General features: G+C 36.4%; 1 protein-coding gene across 1 annotated transcript in view; it reads left to right on the top strand.

The window, feature by feature from the left end:
* The window catches only part of NTRK1 (neurotrophic receptor tyrosine kinase 1), a 921,476-nt gene that overhangs the window by 534,861 nt on the left and 364,079 nt on the right, over nt 1-22,536 (top strand). Inside the window, exon 11 of the mRNA XM_044079803.1 lies at nt 1,115-1,217. Coding sequence (XP_043935738.1) covers nt 1,115-1,217 — 103 coding nt within the window. The remainder of the gene's footprint in view (nt 1-1,114; nt 1,218-22,536) is intronic.

Genomic DNA, 22,536 nt, shown 5'->3' on the forward strand with positions numbered 1-22,536 from the left:
ATTTTTTTGAAGGATATAAAGTTAGAAACTCAAATGTACATCATTATTTAGTGACTTCAGTCCTCAGTGATTTGCCAGAAAGCCACACATTTTATGAGGAACAGACCACAAATATGAGTCAAAAATCTGGACATTCTGTGAAGATTTGGACTGTTGAGAGGTATATTTGTAATACAGTTTGATTTGTTTGTAATAGTGGCCTTTCTCAGCTATCACAAACTACATTTCTATGACAGAGAGAGAAAAAGGGAGAAAGCGAAAGAGCAAGTTTAGTTCAAGTATGAAATAATGAATTTGACTATCCTTCAGTGCATTTCATTTTAAGAATATTTTTATAAAGCTTTATTAGGACATGAGTGAATTTATACAAATTGTTTGTCATCATGTGAAAACAATTTCTAAATACTGTGGTGACCATCAGCAATTCTGTACTTTCAGAATCTTTGCTAACTTACAAAACCAATATATAATCCTGTGGCAGCCAGGACTAGTTCCCACCTTTTCCTTACTCTCTCAGGCTAGCGCACTTGATTATGCATGTGATGAAGGTTTTGGGGAGGCACATTGGTGAGGTAGTTAGTACTGCTGCTTCACAGCGATCGGTTCCCCAGTTGACTTAATAGCTGGGTGTCTTTTGTATGGGCCCTTCTGATCTTCCCAGTGTCTGTGAGAGTGATCATGGTACTTTTGTTTTCCTCACACAACTCAAAGCCATACTAATAGGTGAAGTGTCAGTCCTCCAAACTACCAGTGAATGAAGCTTCTTACACTCTGGCATACAATAATTCATTGTAGATCTCTTAGCAGGGATTTTGACTTGTGAAGCAATACTAAAGAGTGATATTAATGAAAGTGTCATTAAGGAGACAATACTAATAGTACATTATGGCACAGTTATTTCCGTTTTGTTTTCATATGTTCAGTTTTACAGAGCAGTGGGCCTGTTACCCTCAAACAACCTCTGTATTCTAGTCAGATTAGTCATTTTAAATCTAGCTTATACAAGAGAATGAGGTCTGACATAAGAATGGCGAGGGCTGCTAATCTGTTGTATTGTCTTTACTTATCTGTTGTTGCCCATTTCATCTCTTCTCTTGCTTTTCCCGCCTTGCAGGTATCGATTGCTGTGGGGTTGGCAGTGTTTGCGTGCATTTTCCTCAGTCTGATGCTCATTCTTCTCAACAAGTGTGGGCGTCAGTCCAAGTTTGTCATGAACCGTAAGTACCTCTGAAACATCGTAAATGCTGTGGCTGTGCCTCCCAGTACATTCTGGTTTTGGTTTACTCAAATGACCCCGCTACCTAGCCATGTAAATATCATGAGAATGAAACGATCATCTTTCTTTCTTCACCCTCAGTGAAAATTTCTCTCATTGAATATGTCAGGACAGCTAGAATAAGAAGGTATTCTTAGTGTATCTTAAAACGTTTTCTACTTGTCTTTCATAAGAACAGTATATTCATTGTCTCTATTTTTTTTTCTGTTAGCCAGCCTGTTCACAAATTGATTAGCTGCCACTTTCTGCTTAAGCCGTTTCACGGTTTGGTTTATGAACTTTTTTGTCACCCAAAGAATGGTTGTTGGACCTGATGTGATAAGTCATATATTCAAAACCTGCATTTTCATTGCAACGGTTACTTATAGAAGTAACTCACCATCAGCCTACACATTGGGGAGGATAATGGGGTTGAGGGGCTAACATAATGGATGAGGTGTTTAACTCAGATTTAGATGGTACAGAGTTTGATGCTCACTTTTGGTCACTGTCTGGTTATTGTCTAGGTGTTTTAGTCCATAGACTGATTTTCCTAGTATTAACCTACAAAATTAATGTTTTCTGAAAAAAAAAAGCAAAAGTTGATCCTCTGGAGATATTTTATCTTTAAAAACTCTTTCTTCAAAATTTTTAGAAACTCTGACTGGATCAAAGTCAGTTACTTCATGACTAGATGGCATAGAATAGGTTTTTATTTTATGTCTTATATTTTCTATAGAGGCTGGGACTTGCAGCGGTAACTTAATTAATGAGTACAATTTTCTCAACAAGTTAAATGTTACTTCTTCATGATGTTAAAATATGTATATAAACTGCAAAAGTGTTTCAAAATTTGAAATATAAAACACTGAATGATGTGCATTTACTACTTTTTACTATGTTTTAGTAACTGAATGGTGCAGAACTGTTTATACTGTTCAGTGATGTTACATGATAGTTGACTGGCTGACATGTCCAGTATTTACTTACAGAAGGGTAGTTTTCAGATTCTGATGAAACCATTGCTAGTAACTGATGAAAGCAGTTAGTCACTGGTTTTAACAAAGTTTTGTTTGTGATTTTCCAACCATCTAGCCCCATCATTGATTTTGCCTCATAATATTGCTGTCATCATCCAATATTTTGTGGTTTTATTATTTAAAAAGAAAAGATTGCAGTTAGCTGAAATTATGGACTTCATAGAAGCACATATATTTTGCTTTAGAAGATGCATTTTAACTCAGATAAACACAGTTCTCAACAACTGTTCAGCACTCCAAATTTGTTGCTTTTAATTTAAAAGTGGTAGACTTTGTGAGTAATGAAGTCTGAAAGATTATCAATGAAACATAATGTGCGGCAAAGACTGTTCAGTATCTTTCAAACAAGGTAGTGCAAATAAAGTTGAAAAGTACATTAAGAAATATTGATATGTACAACAAAAAGAAAAACAATTTTTAAAGTATATACCGAATCAAAATACAAAATTCATCAAGTATTCAAACAATGACTTTTGCATGCTAAGGTTTACACATTGCTGTAACGCTGACATGCTTGCAGTTCACCAAATGATAATCTGTCATGTAAAATAAAGAAAAATCTCCATGTTGCCAATATTGGGCTATTACTTCTCAGTATCAGGTATTAGACAATAGTGCTCGTCAAACAAGTTATGCCATCATGCCGTATCTTAATTCTGCTGACCATCTTCTTTTCTTTTCAAAGTCTAGTTTGCAGTAAAATTAATACAGACTCCAGATGCTAAGCAGATCTGTCTACAGTTAGATTACTACAGAATCTGGAAGCTGTATTAGCTCAATCTTATACTTCTTTTCTTAGCCAATACTGCATTAGCCATGCATACCAACATACCGCTCAGGGCTGGCCTTACCCATAGGCCAGCTTGGCAATCACCTTGGGTCCCATGCTTGGAGGGGTGCTCTTTCCCTATTTATTTATGTATTTATTTATTTATTTATTGATTGATATATGTATGTATGTATTATGTATGCACTTATTTATTTATTTTTCGAGCAAGGAAATATGTAATCTATTTGCTTTAAAAATAAATAAATATAATGTGGTACCCTGCAACAACAAACAGCACCCACTCTGCAGCAGGACAGGTACCCCATTGGTGAGGTGTTCTACTTGACTTGACTGTTCATATTGAGCCATGTCAGTTCAGACTTGAGGATTGTCAAGTCACAGAGCAAAGGCATCTCAATGTTAAAATGGAAAGCACAAACTCTGTGGGCTGAGCATTTTCATCAGTATCTTGCATTTTTTTAAATAAATAACAAACAAAAAATAGAAGTCTTAAAACTTCAGCTCAGTCACAATAATTTCCAAAAATCATGAAACCCAGGTAGTGTTCTTAAGTAACAAGCCTTTATATGTCTGTGATATATACTCCTCAGAACTGGCTATCTTAACTGAAATATGGGTAAAACCCCACATACCAGACAGTGAAATATTTATCCTAAGATACAACATCCACAGGCTTGACAGAACCCATAGGTGAGGCAGTGTCATAGCCATAATCTACAAAACACTTTAAAATCAGAATGTCTAGAACTCAACTCCCCCAACCACATAAAATTTGATACACTAATCACATGCCTACATCTAAACTGCAATAAACACATTAAGGTTATTGGCACCTACATCCCACCCAGGTAACAACACATCCTTTATCGAAAACCTCATTAGCTGGCATGCTACAACCTTTACTCAAGAAAACAATTATAATGGTTGATTTCAACTTAGACTGGTCATCCTGCACCTCTAAAAACCCAACCCACTTTCTCAACTTCCTATGGTCTCCAGCAAATAATTCAATCCCTGACCACATTCAATAAACTTAGCAAAAACAATCGATCCTAGACTGGACCCTAACAAATAAACCCTCCCTCTGTCTGCAATCTGGTTATCTCCCTGAAATGCTAAGTGACCACCTTCCCGCCTACCTACTTAGGCAACAGCTAAAGCTGCCAAAAAATCATTTACAAATACATCTGTAACAAAAGAAATGTTTCCACCGAAATCTTTAAATCCCTCCTGCAATAAATGCCACTGGTTTCCTTTAAAACAATTCCACCTAGATTCAGCAGTTCAGTATTTCAATAATAAATTTCTTAATATCCCAAACAACCTAGTCCCTTTTAGGAAAGGTTCGCACAAAATCCAAACAGATACCTTGGCTTACTAGTAACACCAAGGAGCTCCTTAAACAAAGAGACAAAGCCTGTTCCATCTATCATAAAACTAAGAACCAAGCCTCCTTTCTCACCTTCCAACAATTGTGAAACCAAGCTAAAAAGCAAATAAGACAAGACAAAAAAACTAAACTATACAAGAATCCAACTAACACACAAAACAACCCCAAGAAATTCTGGAGAAACATTAATCAACTACTAAAACATGGACAGAACAAAACCCCAACTCCTACAGCAACTGATTCCACAAAAGATACAGCTTCCCAATTCAACTAACATTTCGTCAATTCTATACTATCCCTTGTAAAAAACAACCACCACCTATCAATTCCTATAAACACAGCAGACACCCCTAATTCATTCTACATCAAACCAATCCAAACTAACACCATCAAAAAACTTTGTTCCAAACTGAAGCCCGCATCCTTAGCCACTGACCAACTTCCCAAAAAATTTCTTAGATTAGCAGCAGAAGCCATCTCCTACCCAATATCACTACTGGTCAATGGATCGATAACTGACCAATATATTCCCAAACTCTGGAAAGTTTCTTATATCATTCCACTGCATAATGGTGGAATGTCTACTGAGTTCTCAAATTTCAGGCCCATTGAAATACTCCTTCTCATTGACAAAACTTTGGAAAAATGTATGCGCAAAGAATTCCTAACCTACCTACTTGAGAACAACCTCCTAGCTGCTTCACAACATGGTTTTAGACCAAATCCCAGTACAACTACTAACCATATGAGTTTCATAGACTCTATCAATCAGCTATTGTCTTCTATCTTCTTAGATATGTCAAAGGCCTTCGGCATAGTATCCCACCAATAATTACAAAGGTAACTTCATTAAACCTCACCCACTCAGCCTTCTCCTGGTTCCTAAGCTACCTACTTGCCTGCCAACAAGCAGTTAAATGGCAAAGCAAAATCTCTTCCCTATTACCTGTCTCAGCAGGTGTACCACATGGCTCAATTCTTGGTCTACTGCTCTTGACCATATTGACAAACAAACTTAGTACAACCACCCAACATGCTACCACCATGCAATACTCCCACATATGTTCATCTCCCTCATTACCTGAACTCCTTCAAAAGAGCCGACAATCCTTCTTTGACATTGATCACTACTTTGCTGACTCCCAACTGATACTCAGCCCCCAACAAAACTAACGTCATGCTCTTCACTAACAGCAAAATACCTAATCAATCTCCTCCTTTTGCAATCTACTCTGCAAATAAAAAACTAAAATAGAAAACTCCTTGGAGTCACTATTGACAACAATCTTAAGTATGAGAAAAATGTTGCTTTAATTATCAAAAAGATCAACATTAAACTTGGTACACTCTATAGAGACAAACTATTTTTAACCAATTCCACCAAACACTCCATAGCTAGGACACAACTTCTCTCCTTCCTTCTATACACCTTTCCAATATTCACTTATCTCAGAAAAGCAAACTTAAGTAAACTTGAGACCTGTTATAATAAAATAGCCACATTCTCCACTAACCTCCCTTACAGAGCTCACCACACTACACCAACTAAAATGGCTCAAACTTCCAAATCTCCTATCCCTCAACACCTAACCCTCATCCATTCAATCTTTCACCATCCAAACTATTGCCCAGCACTCAAGAACCTAGTAACACCCTATGCCAACTCCAGATCCCTGTGATCCTCCAACAAACTGCTACTCAAAGTAACAAGCTCCAGAAATAATCATGGTGATTCTCCGTTCTCCACACAAATAACAAAGGCCTGGAATGCCTCACCGCATACAATACTAAATTCAACCATCTCATCAAAATTCAAATTACTACTCAGGGAACATCTAGCAAAGAATTGGCTCTGCTCCTGTACTATGCCAGGCTAACCACACATGCTACCCCTTTTTATCTTTCACACTGCCATCGTATTCTTTCTCTGCCTTAAATCCTCTACATTCATTAGTGTCTTAGACTTGTTTCACTACTGTCTATGAAGAAGAAGATTGTTTTATAATGTTTATACATATTTAACAGAATTCCTTATATATGTTGTATTTGCCTCATCTCCCATTTTGTTTCTGCTATGCTACTAATAGTAATCTTAGATATATGTTATATCAATGTTACCTCATGAAATATAGTCCCGATGAACTGGGAAAAATAAGTTATTTTATAATCAGTTTTTGCAAAACATATCATCATGTACAGATGTTTTATTGATGATTTGTTTTTTTTATTTGGAAAGGTTCCAAAAGAGAACTCTTAGAATTTCTTAAACATGCAAATGAATCCATGAGTTACCTTCAGTTGACATTTAATTATAAGAAGGACAGCATACATTTTTTGGACTTGAATGTGTATAGATCTAGCAATGCTTTAAAAGTTAAGATTTATAAAAAAGAAATGCAAAGTAACAGCTATCTCCACTGCAATACTATGCATAAGTTTAGCCTGAAAAAGAAAAACATAGTGAAGGGGCAATTCACTAGAATAAGCAGGTTAACAGATGAGGCAGTATTTTCTGAAAAAGAATGTGAAGAACTTAAAAGGAAATTTCAAGAAAAAGGGTACCCCATGGACATTAACAATTCTTGGATGGAAGTAAAATAATGTAAGGGTACATAAGGTAGTGAATGTAAATAGCAAGTCAAAAGAACATGAAAAGGATGTTTCCCTAGCATGTGTTTTAGACAATTCAGTAGATGAAAGTAAAATCAAAGGAATAATCAAGAATAATTGGAGATTCTTAATGAATTTTCAAGAAATTAAAAATGTTATGGGGGAGACCCCGTCTTAGGAAAGCATTTGAGTTGGAAGTGGGGATGAAAAGATGTCACAGTTGTAAGTTATGTCAATATATGAAAGAAGTTAAGAATTTTGTAGTGACAGCAAGAAGTTTTGAAAGTAGGTTGAATAATTTGTATAATTGCAGGTCCAAATATGTGGCATACATGGCTCTGTGTAAATTATGTTCAGCGTTTTATATAGGAAGAACCATTAGAGAATTCTACATGCGAGTGACTGAACATATAAGAGCAGTAGACAAGACTGATGTAAGCAATGACTTGGCAAAACATGTTAAGCAAAAACTTCTTAGAAAAAAAATAAGGCATGCTTCAAATTTGTAATACTTGAGGAAGTTAATGGTTTTGATCATAGGTTTGATGCAGAAGAGGAACTGGACTGGAGAGAATATTGCTGGCAAATCAGGCTGAATGCATGTGTATACCCTGGTTTAAATAATATGGTAACCTTTAAAGTTGTTCTTAAAAGGAAAGGGTTAAGGCATTAAGTGTTTTGGGTCACATGTTATTGTTATTAAGTATTTAAATAAGTGTGTTCATTATACAACTTGGTCTGAAGAAGTTCCATGAAGGGAATGAAAGGGCTTACCAGTTGGATTTTTGTGTAATAAAGTCAATTTGTTTTAAGCCGTTCGTTTTTATTATATCAATGTTACTTTATTACTTTTCTTCACTGTAAATTGTCTTTATGTAATGGAGCTTTTCACCCAGGGCTTCCACTGAAAATGGGCTTTTTACCTAGTCGGACATTCCTGGTAAACAAATGTAAAACAAATAAATAAATAAATCTGTAACTCAAAAGGTGGAATACTCTGACTGAAAAGTTTTTTGGGTGTAAAAGAGAGTGAATGCTTATTTGTGTGAATCACATATGGTTAAATTTAAGTTTTATATAGTGTAGGTAAGCAGGGGTATGCAGAAAAATTAATGTTTGAATGAAAATGCAGCGGTTGTGAAGATATGCAAGACTATGTTATAGCAGTTGGTATCATGTGCAAATGTTTGCAGGTTAAGATGAGAGCAAGGTTTAGGTAAGGAGACAGATTCAGCATTGTCCATTTTTAATGTGTGTGCTATGTGTCCTTTTCTCTTGTGTAGTGGTACTGTTAGGGAAAGGGTAATTTATGACTTAATGTGTTTGGTTAGGGTTAACGGCAGGGTGTAGGGTTAGGACCACAGTTAGGTCTACGGTAAGGGTTAGCACTAGTAAGGTGGCGCCGGGTGGGGGGCAAACAACCCATTCAGAGTTATACTTGTGTCAGCAAAATATGCTGTCATGCTTTTCAGTTTCGTCCTCTCTAAATATACCCATAGGCACCTTCTTTTATTATGTTCTGTTCTTAGTTTAGCAGTGTGTCTCACATTTCCCCTCAGTCCCTCTGACAAAATGCCTGAGAAGTAGGAGACACTGCTGAAACAAGAATGTCACACATTCTTTGATCTTCCTGCTTCAAAATCATTGGAATAGTTACTTGAATCAGTCAAATAATGATTTAATATACATTTCATATGTTACACATTCTGTTGCCAATTTTATGATTATGATTATATAGTATTTATTTAGGCTGCCTTTACTTTCTTGTTGGCACTTCAGTAGTAAAGATTTAATATCATGGTGGGATGGCAGTTGAAAAATGTATTTTTTTTTATCAGCTGAAAATGAAAAGTAAAAAACTAGTTGAACCTCCGAGAAAGTGTAAACTTTTGAATCCTAAGTAGCTTGCTTAACCTGACAAAAGGTTTTGCCTTAATACATTACATGGTGCCTCTGAGTGACATGAAAATGTAAAATGAAGGACCTGTCTGCATATTTAGTTTAGACTTTAAAAGAGCTTTTGAGATTGCTTGACATGGTAGGTTAGTGAATATGAGCAATTACAGATTAATGGATAGAGGACAGCCACTGATATGTCAGTGCAGAGGTCAATACTCCATCCTTTGAGCATTTAATATCTGGAGTTCAATTCTCTACAGAGTTTACAAGTGCTGTTATGTCTTCATGTATTTCCCCAGATGCTTTATCTTTCTCTTACCTCCCAGGAACATGTTATATGTTTATTTGATACCTAAATTCCTTTAGTTTGTTTTATAAAGCTTCTCTTCCTGGACTTTCACTGTAGTAAGGGCATCTGGCTCATTGGAACTTGTCCAGTTTACAAAACTGAATAAATAATTAAGTGTTTGGGTACAAAACTGTTTTTACAACAACACACAGAATGAAGTATTCAACAGGGTACAGTCTGAAGAGTGGAGGGCAGATAAGTAGAGTGTGAATGGATTTGATTTAGTGTCACTGTCAGAGGGTGTGAGGTGGAGAGGCGTCTCTTTACAGATCACAAAACAATCCCTTGCATAGAAGGATAAAGCCCTGACTATGATTCACATGGCCTAAATTCAGTTAATGTCTTGGACACCTGCTGGAGCTGACAGGGGGAAGAGACAGTAACTTCTCATCTCGCTTCAAGTAGTGAGTGAAAGAGATGCATACCTGGGGTGCACAGTCAGATGATGAAGTCTTAGGTTTAAACTAGAGACCATGTAAAAGTACTGGATTCTGGAGGTGAGCAAGGCAGTCTTGATAGGTTAAGTTATGTTAAAATGAGTGATGTACTTTTGCTGATGCCCCCCACCTGATGACAAACCCTGAACCATGTTGCTGGAAATGCACTTTGGGGTTTTATTGCTAAATAAGAAAACAAAAAAAACTTATGACAGACTAAACAACAGGCATTTTTTGTCAGCTCTCAACCCTGGTGAATGGGGAATGAATGTGGCAGTTAACCAAGATGGGGTGTGATGGTTAGCAGGCAGCAGGGGAGAAAACCTGCCAAAAAAGGCAAAAAGAAAAAGATAACAGAAAAGTCTAAACAAAGAATGGCATATCAGGATGGAAAAGACAGTTATCTGGCTACAAACTGAAATAAAAGAGGTAGTGTTATGAGCCTAAAGGTCATTGGCATGAGCCTCATCAAGTGCTTTTGCCAAGTTTGTAGATGATATTAGTTTGAAAGACTTAAACGTTCCTTACAGGAGATCAGTATAAAGTACTGGGATCATTTCTAAGAGAAACTCCTTCTCCTGACTTGAATTTAACATTACTAGAAAAAGAACAGCAGCACTGACATCATTTTCTAGTTATGTAGTCTCAAAGACCAACAATATAAACTGCTCCATAGCAATGCTGGCTATATGTTAACAGCTTCTCTGAATTATCAGGGAACATTACTGACTGAATGAAGGCACAGGGATATTAGATAATGCATACAAACATAATTACCTGTTCTAAAGACTTAAACCTTGCCTGTGATATAAATTAGACCTGCTGGACAGAAAGGTATGTATCACACAGATTACCCTGTCTCTGGGACAGGCTCCCCATCCATGTAAAGCAGAGTTCCTCCCTAAACCAGTTCAAGTAGAACTTGGACAACTGGATGGGAAACAGGAAATTCATCCATGATTTGGCAACAATGTCGCTAATGGACACAGGCACCCTGTAAATGGGTCATCTCCCAGGCCCCTACTTACACTTATCAAGTTTATCAGAACTTGTCAGAGATTTTGGATGCATGGCTAGGCTTAAAAGACCCTTGTGGTTGTTAGCCTAGTAAACACCTATGAACCTATAAGAGAACAGCCTCTTGCTTCAGGTACACATCTGAGATAACCATTTTTTACCTGTATAAAATATTACTCACTTATGTCATATGCTACTCTAGGAAAAGACACATGACTGATGACAAATTGTATCCTGATGCATCCTGTGAGGGAGGAGTATGAAAGATTATATGACCTACTATACAGAGGCACAGTCAACTAATCTGAAAGGGTGGCGAAAGCCAAACACACTCTGGCTAGGCTTATAAATGCCCTAGGGCAGATAGCCTAGTATCAACCTATGAACCTATGAACCTATAAGTTGAAAGAATTAATTATGCATTGACAGATATGCATCAGCAGTGCAATGTGCTAAAGGATTTATATCATGAAGGCAGTGAAGTACAAAGCATATAAAGCAGAGCAAAGCAAACATTCCTGTTATTGAGTATAAACACAGTATAAAATGGCTGACGGAAACAAAATTATGTTGATGTAGGTACAATGAGAGCTTAGTGTGTGTGTGTGTGTGTGTGTGTGTGTGTGTGTGTGTGTGTGTGTGTGTGTGTGTGTGTGTGTATGTGTGTGTTTATCAGGGGCAAAAAAGACGACTGTTTACCGTGAGGTAGGTGGACTTGCCTTATAACTATTACAATCTGGAGAACTATTATCAACCCAGGTTTCTCTGCTTAATAGTTATAGAAAGAAAACTTAGTGAGAACAAATTGTATCCCAGGTGGATCATGCTAGACAAGCCCTCTTATATATACATTTAATCTTGTGATTCTGTCTGTGGCTTTGCCCCTCTGCAGGGAACATGAAACCACTGTATCACTGGATCTAGCTGTACTGTCATGACCCTCAATGAGAGTAAAGGCTCTGTTTCTTTACGGCAGCACTTGTGTGCCTCTGGAATATACACTTTGTATGAACAGACTGTCAGGAGGAGCACAGCTGATAATTTGGTTTTGGAATTGATTCAGACACTAAGTGGATCTGAGCTGTCCATCTCAGCCTTGAATGCAAACATTAAAGACCTATGTCAGAATGCTCCATTATTAAGTGCCTGATTAGTGTTGATGTCAGCATTGCCCCCCCAGCACTTCCCCCTAACTAGCCCAATGAGCTCTGCAATTCTTTGACATTGATCCTTCCAGTAAAAAATAGCACATTGTCTGTTTCTTTTCCTGCAGTGAAACTAACATTTCAGATCCAGATATACCTTTTGTATCAGTTCCCAACTGCTCTTTATTTTTGAATGTTGTGAAAGCTGCTAATCATCGTAGTGATATGACGTGCCTGCCTTTTTTTTTTTTTTGGGGGGGGGTACTATCATATTGCAAATTTGATTATTGCCGCTTAAAGTTTCTACACTGGAGACTAAAGTCTGCCAGTTATGAGTAAGCCTGGGGAAACTGCAGGCTTCATAGGATAGCAATGGATTTTGTTCCAGAGATGATATGTGATCAGAGCACTGAGTGATGTTTTACTCCAGAGCAGGTCTTGTATACAACAGCACTGACACTATAACAAATACAATGCTGACCTGATGTGTAGAGTTCAGAAAGAAATGCATTTTCTTTATTCACTAGTGAAACAGGACCATTTTCAGTTAGAGTGCATGACTAGAAGAAATTGAAAGAATGTCATTAGCATACATGAACATGTAAAAAATGTACATGGTGACTCTAGGTCCACACATATTCCTTCATGAGACAAAACAAGAGACTTGGACTACATTCATTTTTCAGCTCCACGGCTACTGATTTTTTTTAATTTCCCCAAATATTTAGGGGTTTTATTTCAGTAAGAGGAATGTACTGTATTCCTAAGTTAAGGTATAGTTAAAGTTCATGAAATCAGTATTGGTTCAGTCTTTAAAGTTTAATAAAAGTGCTTTTCTCAGCTCCCAAAGTCTGCAGGAGTTTGTAAGTGGTTACCTGTGTTGGTAGCATATCTGATTATGCTTAGAAATTCTTTTTTATTAATCTAGTTTCACCTGCAACTGTGGGAACTCTCTGTGTGTTCTCATTCCAAATTGTTATAGCTTCTACTTGTTGCTTATGTCCTTTTTTCTTCTGCTACTATATTTGATTTGCTTACTTCTACTGTCTTATCTATTAATGTTGATTGATCCCATATGATCATTACTTCATTTTAAATATTTTTTTCAGATTTATGTTTCCAGTACTTCTAAGCTGCTTATATATGGTAATGTTTGCACAGTCTCTGTTGTAATTATCTTGCCACCTTTCATTATTCAGACACTCAGCCATACAGATATCACAACCAGCAATCGGATGAGATACTAATTCCAGGTCCATGTTGCAGATCCTTAATTTTTGTGTGTGTGTTTCTCACAAATTCTGTATAGATCTTGCAAGCCAGCATGTATGTAGCCCACAAAGTTGGACATTTAAATCTTGGTTTAAAGTTTCCTCTCCTTAATGATTCATGTGAATCTTGATCAAGATAATGTTGTTCCATTAGTTCTTTGTACTTGCACTGCAGTTATGGGTTTTACAGTTTCCTTTCCTTCCCTTCTGGTCACACTTATTTATAATTTTTCTTTTCTGATTTTATTTATTTATTTAGCATTTATTTACTGGAAAGTCCGACTTGGAATGAAGCCAATTTTCAGCAGAGGCCCAGGGAGAAACGCTCCAGATGCATGTCTTTGTAACATGAGAGGAAACCAGAGTACCCGGAGGAAACCTACACGAATGCAGGGAGGACATGTAGACTCCACACAGAAGACATTCCAACCAAGAATTGAACCAGAGAACCTCTTGCTATGAGGCAACAATGCTGCCACTGCACCACTGCGCCATCCAAATTTTTCACAATGGTTGTGGCTACCTGTTTATTTCTTGGTCTATTTCTGCTCAACCCATTCCAAAATGATTCTACTAACCTGGGCAAAGATGCCATCTTAGATTTGTTTTCCTCATGATATTGAATATTCACTATATTTGGATCTGATGACTTCAACAAATACATGGGCAGTCCCTCTATTGCAGATCTATATCTGTAGACAGGTTCAAGGAGGCCCATGCTTCCGTGAGGTCAAGGGATATAAAGTCTGACACTAGCACTTGATAAGCATGAACCAATGTTCTGGTTTTCCTGTCCAACTAACTTAATACTTGCTGGGGTCAATCAATCACACCAAAGTTGTAGGCAAGACATTCCTTGAGGTCAGATCAGATTTCAGTAGAGGGGTAACTATTCTGGTGTGCAATGTTGTTCCCTGATCTGGTGTACCCTTCTAAAAAGCTCTTCTTTATGCCAAAAACTGAATGTGTAAAATGCTTCTTCCATTGCAAATATGTATAGCTATATATATATATATATATATATATATATATATATATATATATATATATGTATATTTTATTTTAAACTGTAGCTGTTACTTTATTCTTCACATGGAACCCTAAGTTCTTTAGTCCTGACCACAAATGCACCACCAGCATGCTGGTAGTGCACTGAAGACCAATCGGAATATGCTGATCGCAGCCCCAAAACTCTGCGCCTGGAGTGGCTGCTCCCTTTGCACCGCCCTAGCTACACTACAAGTTTTCTGTATTGTAATCTTCTAAAATACTTCTTACTAAGCGTTGCTGTCATTCCTTCATGTTGCATTGCTGAACCTTCATCGCTTCCTAGATATTTACATACTCATGGGTTGCTTAGCAGGAAGGAAAATATTTGTATGCCAGATTTGATCCTCTTACCAAAGTGTCATTTTTCCAGTTTTCACTTGTATACTTTGTGACGCTCAGCAAATCATTTAATCAGGTCATTGTTCCAAGGTAATCCCCAGAAAAGAGTCAGCTGTGATTAGTGGTATACATATATATTTGACTTTATGCCGATGTTTTGATTATTTTCCTTTGCTAAAAAATGCACAATGCATTAAGAGTCATGTTCAATGCTGTATTAAAGATGCCTGGCTGAAAATCAAGAACATTTGTCCTGTCCTGCAGAGTCGCATCATCTATTTAGGATAATTTATTTCACAAAACAATAATAAAGATCATATATTTTATTTAGTGTCTTGTTTTTCATCACTAAGTTTCATCTATGGATGCAATTGTTTGTTTGCCGATCAGTGCACAAGATACCAAGATTTGAGGGTGGAGACATCTCTTTCAGTCCTGACTGGAAATAAAGTTCACTGAGTGTGTTCATTGCAAAGGGGGAATCTAGAGCTGCAATAATATCAGTCAGATAACTTATTTAATTTTGTGCATTGTAAGCCTTTAGGGGTGGAGGAGGTTTGCCACCCTCCTAAAATTATTATTTTTTTATAGTTCTGTGCAAATGCTACTTCAGACTCTTTTTCAAGCAAAATTGCACTTGTATTACAGAGCGCATCAACCTGACTGTCCAGCAGACTTATTTGGTTTCACTCTTGCCATTCTTTCTGAGAGGTTTCACACTGGTTAACCACGCTTTCTGAGAAAGGGTAGTTTACCAATTTACTCCTTTATTTATGCATAGATAATATCATACCGTCAAAGGTACATCCATGCATAATCCTGCATGCCTTGCTGTAGGCATTTATTAACATCTCTCAGAAATGTTTAGAACTGTTTATATTATATAGGCCAGAAAGTATATGTTTTATTTAATTGGAATTTATTAACTGGATAATCACACTCAGCCTTTATGCCATTTTCAGTGGACATCCTGAAAGTTAAACCCCCCACATACAGTGGATATAAAAAAATTACACACCCACGTTAAAATGCCAAACATGTAAAAAATGTGTAAAAAAAATTTCCTAAACAATAAAGGTGCTCTTGACAAAATGATAAATGTAATAGCAACTCAATGCACCACCAGGACAGACCATGAATATCAGAAATAACAATATATTAAATTATTTTACTTTGTGGGACTAAAGCTTACAAGTTGGAAGCATGAAGCTTTTTACATTTGTTTTAAGGAGTATTACGGTGATAAAAACGTATTTGCTGCCTACTCTTGTTTCGTGGAAGCAGTGTTTTGAAAGCGTGAGTTGTTTTACTTTTGCTCTGTACAAGGAAGCAATACATTGGCTAAACGTTTCTGCTTTGCAACACGCTCTCGTTTAAACAGACAAAATAATTGAATATATTGTTATTTCTGATATTCGTGGTCTGTCCTGGTGGTGCATTGAGTTGCTATTACATATTAAAATGCCAGGTTTTTGTGATATAAAAAAATTAGACCACAATAAATAATTTCAAAACTTTTACCACCTTTAATGTGATCTATTAAGAAGGTTTACTATTTGCTCAAGAGAATTAGCATTTAAAGTCATCAAAGTACTGGGCAAGCTTGTCATTGGTGGTATAGGTCAGCCAAAAAATTGATGCATAACTGGAGTCACCTAATACTCAAGTGTTTGTGTTAATGAAGATTTTGGTTAAGGCATTGGGGCAGAAAGGAATATGAAGGGTGATCTGTAACTATGTAGTCATAATTACCCTTATTCAGAATAATTTGGACTTTCAATAGTTAAAATAAGGGTCATGAGGAATCTCCTGAGAAGTGATGGGGCCCCTGATTGAGTATCCTTAGTGCTAATCATCCATTGTTGCTAGTGGGTCTGAAAGCATGTTAATTGCTAAACTCAGGTACAGACAGAGACAGAATGTGTTACTCTACATTAAATTCTCATCTCAGTAATTAAACATATATGTTTCAATTGCAGGAGGACTTTAAGTCCACAATTTTTTTGTCAAGACTCTTAGCATTGAGTAAAACCATCTTAAGGCATTCCAAATTAGACCTTTCTAGGTTGGTATATCCAGGAGCTGGAATCTACCTGAAAGTTGCACTATGGGGTTAACAAAGACATTTATCAAAATGTGAAAGCCCAAGTAAGGCTTTCCAGCCATCTCATCTAAAGTTGAATTGATATACTGGATCCCCCTGGAATGACACCAGTTAAACAACCAGCTATTAAAACCAATTAGCCAATTATCTTGTCTTTGAACATTGGCATCATTCTGGGTGATGGCAAAATACCACTCAAAACCAATGTTTTTTCATGCCTCAGACATATATATATATATATATATGTATATATATATATATATATATATATATATATATATATATATATATAGCAAGAACCATTCTGTCCTTTGCTAGTCCATCTGAGTAGAACACCTAGAGAGATTCATCCCACATGAACCACTAGTAGGTCAGGGTGGAGGAAATTTTTGATCCCTTGTTACAGCGTGGACCCTGGCACTGGAAAGACATTAACAATCGTTCTGTTCTTATTCAGCCTGGCATAGAGGTGTCAGCACACCTAACAATAGAGTCACCTATTATTAAAGTGATAATAAAGTGAATCCAGATGTAGTAGACCTTATGGGCTTAGAGTCAACACTTTCATAATTCTTAGACATACATGTATTGGTTGAAAAAGTGCATGGTGAAACATTGAATGTTAGAGTGTGATGCAACAGTTGAAATTTGTATGTCTTACATTTAGATGACTTAAACTACCTCAGCATAACATGGCATAGTGGTAGTGTCTGGAGTAGTGATATTTGCTGGCTGAAATCTGTAGTGAAAAGTAGCCCCCAATTTCCATTTTTATGTATACCTCAGTGAAAGCTTTGGCCATTACCAGGCAGCAATAAAGGGTTTTTATTAAGAATGAGGCAATTACTACACTTCCTCAAAATGCAGTGGCTATCAATCTGGCCACAGAAAAGACAAGGGCAGACTTTGAAATTCCCCGTTGGCCAATAAGGTTGAACAGCTATAATAGTTTAAGGAATTAAAAGCAGTGAACTCTAACAAGAAGAATTTGGGAAAGGTTAAGCAAATTACATTAGATAAAGTTAGAAAAGGCTAAATCCATTAAGTAGTGGTGAAAGGAATTAGAAGCTTCAATCCAATAAGTAAGTTGGAAGCAAAAGCTTAAGTCCTGCAAGTAGTTTGTCCCGTAGGTGCTGACATAAAAACTAGAAGTCGCCACAATTAACTTACAGTGAGGTTATCAGTACTAGTTGCAGTATCAGAGAAAAATCATCAACAGCAGTGCAGTTCAGAGAACAGGCAAGGAACAGCAATGTAAATGGCTGTGCAAACAGTACAACTTGGAAAACTACCAACAAAATTACTAGTACAAACAACAGCAATCCAGTATTAAGATATTTGAACATGACCAGTAATGAGCTGTATTAAGATATTTCAGAATAACAAACATGACCAGATTAGAAGTATAATCAACAGTAACTCAGCATTCATATAACAAGAAAAATGTAAAACATTGAAGAATACCAACCATGACAACACTGCAATCAACAGCAAAGCAGTGTTCAGATAACAAGTAAAATATTCAACACAACAGCTTGTTATTACCAAAATGAGACTTCTAATTTCACAAGCAATGTATAACATAGTAAAAAAAACAGTTGTGCTTTTTTGTGAAATTCTTCTAACATTGCCCAGCAGTGAACAAAACAACTGGGCTACTTTTAAAATTACACTACTGATCTTAACCAGATGTGCAGTATAGGGCTAATTTTAAAATTACACTACCAATCATAACCAGATGTGCAGTATAGGGCTACTTTTAAAATGACACTACCAATCTTAACCAGATGTGCAGTATAGGGCTACTTTTAAAATGACACTACTAATCTTAAACAGATGTGCAGCATAGGGCTTCTTTTAAAACGACACTACCAATCTTAACCAGATGTGCAGTATAGGGCTACTTTTAAAATGACACTATCAATCTTAACCAGATGAGCAGTATAGGGCTACTTTTAAAATGGCACTACCAATCTTAACCAGATGGGCAGTATAGGACTACTTTTTAAATTACACTACCAATCTTAACCAGATGAGCAGTATAGGGCTACTTTTAAAATGGCACTACCAATCTTAACCAGATATGCAGTATAGGGCTACTTTTAAAATTACACTACCAATCTTAACCAGATGTGAAGTAATGGGCAACTTTTAAAATTACACTACCAATCATAACCAGATGTTCAGTATACTGCCACTTAAAATTACACTACCAATCTTAACCAGATGTGCAGTATAGGGCTACTTTCAAAATTACACTACCAATCTTAACCAGATGTGCAGTATAGGGCTACTTTTAAAATTACACTACCAATCTTAACCAGATGTACAGTATAGGGCTACTTTTAAAATTACACTACCAATCTTAACCAGCTGTGCAGTATAGGGCTACTTTTAAAATTACACTACCAATCTTAACCAGCTGTGCAGCACAGGGCTACTTTTAAAATTACACCACCAATCTTAACTAGCTCTGCAGCATAGGGCTACTTTTAAAATTACATTACCAGTCTAACCAGATGTGCAGTATAGGGCTACTTTTCAAATTACACTACCCGTCTTAACCAGATGTGCAGTATAGGGCTACTTTTTAAATTACACTACCAATCTTAACCAGATGTGCAGTATAGGGCTACTTTTAAAATTACACTACCAATCTTAACCAGCTGTGTAGTACTAAGTTTTGTGATATAGGAGAGTAACCAGTATGACCTGGAGTATGATTAGTAATGAAAAATAATGCAAACTACATAGGGGATTATGACTGGGTCACTGATCATAATGTGCATATTGTATGTTTGAGACATGGATGTCAAGAAATTCACCTCTAGATCCACGTTAAGAACAGATCATTTTTCTTTACAGTCAGAGGTCGAATCATAATTCTTTGTAATGCTTAGAGATTTATCTTTTCCATGTACTTCTAGTTAGTGAAAAATTAAATTAAAAAAATATGATGTGTGGTACCAGCTTTAAAAGCTGGAAAAGCAGTGGGGAACTGGTTGATGTCTTACTCTGTAAGGGAAGCAGTTGTAACCAAAGGATTTGGTGTACTTTAGCAGACAGCAGGTGGAAGTAGGAGTTGAAACAAAGCCAGTTTATACCAAAGTGCTTATGATTTTTGGTCAGTGCTATCTGCCTTTAGTGCAGACGCAATGTTGACAGCACCTAGGGGTGCTGAACAATCCTCTATAAGTGTTGTTAAGATTGAGTCTTGCTCTACAGTATTGCTTAACCATTTGTTTGAGTGTAATCACTGTGCTCAATGCATTACAACAGATTATTAATCATTACCAAAAGTGCAATTAGTATTACAGCAGTATTTATATATTACATAGAACATACAGTACATATGTTGTTGGTGTTAGAATCTGACTTATAACCTATGTAATGGCAGTAACTGGAAAATGCAGAGATGAGAAGAGAGACCTGCCTACAGTAGTAAGGACAAATGTGTAAGGTATGTATATCAGGTAATGTCTGATTAGCTATAAGAAATAAAGAGTATAATTTCCCAGCATCCCACAACTATTTATAATATATGTAAAACAAATTTGTGCAAAAATAGATGTGCAGTTATAGAAAACAATGAAAAACAAGAGAAGTAGATCAGATCTTGCCTTATTATCAAAAACTCACAGTTGTTCTTTGTTTTACAAAATTGGCATACAGTAGCTGTGAGGAATTAAGTTGTCACAATGATGAAAAGTTAACCTATAAGCATTTTTTGAAGAGGCAAGATCCCTGCTTATGTGAAAACAGGACCCTCACACCCTCCAAACATTATGTATACCAAATGTATGATGACTGATATAAAAAGGGAGAAATGTCCCCGACTGAAAAAAATCACTTTCAACATGCACAAAGAAACCAAAACAGTGATCTCTTATTAAATAAAAACAGCCAGGGACTTGCAACCTGATGAATTTGATCTGAAGGTTTTGTAGATATGCGGGATCTTAGATGTACAGATTATTTTTCCACAGTCTTTGAAATAATAAAACTAATAGGCACAAGAGAAAGTGTGATTACTGCAAGATGTTATCATATCTGATAATGGTCAACAATACAACTGTTAGGACTTTAGATGATGTATGCTATAGTGGGAATTAAGGCATATAATGTCCAGTGCACACTATCTGCATTCAAATGGGCAAATGAAGAGATCTATTCACACATCTAAAAATCTCATGAGACAGATGACTAGCAGACATTATTGGGGCTGCCATGTCAAAGTTTTGGAAACCCGTTTCAGGGTCCTCAGGCTTGTCAATTAAGCTGTTAATAGGCTGAAGGCAAGAAAGCAAATTGCCTACCTTAACTACATTACTGATGTCTAAAAATCAATAGAAAATAAAAAGAAAATGCTGAGAACAAATCAGCAGAAACAAAAAATGCTGTTGTGATAAAAAAACAAAAAATGCAAAAGATCAACAAATGTAAATGCTGGTGACAAAACAAAAATATGAAAACCATGGGAAACTTTAAGCTAAATAGTTGGTCAGGCAGATAAAATGAGATTCTGTTTTGCTTTGAGTAAGACTGAAGCTGTATACGGTGAAGCGCAGATATCTGTCTAAGACAAATACATTGAGCTACAAGGAGGAAGATTTCTAAGTAAAATTGAAAAAGTAAGAACTGGTGCAGGTAGAGGCTGCCAAAGTCATACCTCCAAACCACAGTGCAACAAAAATCATACCTAAAGGAATGTCAAATGTGAGAGAGAGGGAGGAATCCTTTTAAACATTTCAGATCTAGAAGACAATTGAAAAAACTGAACAGATGCATGGAGAGTTTGGAAGCTGAGTGTAGCATTAATAACTGAAAAGTTACATGCAATAGGATAGCTATCTCAGCTGCAATGTGTTAAGGAGCATGATAGGCCGACCCCAATCACTCTTCAGTGCATGCCAGCATTTAAATGCCATCATTGGGTTAGCAATCAAAACTGAGCACTGCAACACTCTGCAGCAACTGTTCCCTATATTTTCCTCATGCGCCTCTTCTGTTGTAAACTGAAGCATATGTTTGTTACAAATATAGCAACCTGTTGATACATTTTAAAAGAAGAAAAATTATTTATTGAGGGTCACCAGATGGAGGGTGGGGGTGGCACTGGATGCAAATATAGCTAACCACTCTTCTGGTTATATTTCTTAAATTGTCTTTTGGCTGCATACAGAATGATCTTCTGATATGATGGTAAAATGTGAATGCCATGCTTAGCCTAGAGTTAAGATAAATTTAAAATGACGCTACTTGATAATAAACACACACACACACATATATATATCTATATATATATATATATATATATATATATATATATATATATACACATACACACACATACATATATATATATATATATATATATATACAAAAACGTTGTAAACAAACTATATCAGTAACATCTATCAAGTGTGCACCCTGCACCCCACTCTAACATCATTGGAATGGGTTAACCTGCAAATTAAAACTGTAGTCAGAAAATTACTTATGTGACCCATGGTGTGAAAAAAAATACAGTCTTCATAAGGAAGTATAGTGCTTTACTTGTAGCACAAGTAAATAGTTCTAAGGTAAACTTATCAGTGAGTTTCTGGCTAGCTCCTTGAAAAGAACATGTGGTTAGAGAGTGTGAAGCAAACTATACTCCTGCTTTCTGGAGACAGCAACTTAGTGCCAGCTGGCTGTAATGGAGTTCTTCCCTCCAGTCTGAAAAGAACAGATATCAGGCAAGTGACTTAAATGGTAAGGACACGGAGTGGTTAAAAATAATACATGTATAGGCCAAACAAAAATTCAACAATATAGAATGGATTTTAACAGCCATAACT

The sequence above is a fragment of the Protopterus annectens genome, chromosome 8.part0 (genome assembly GCF_019279795.1).
Source record: "Protopterus annectens isolate FY-2018-M chromosome 8.part0, PAN1.0, whole genome shotgun sequence".
NCBI classification, from domain to species: Eukaryota; Metazoa; Chordata; order Ceratodontiformes; family Protopteridae; genus Protopterus; species Protopterus annectens.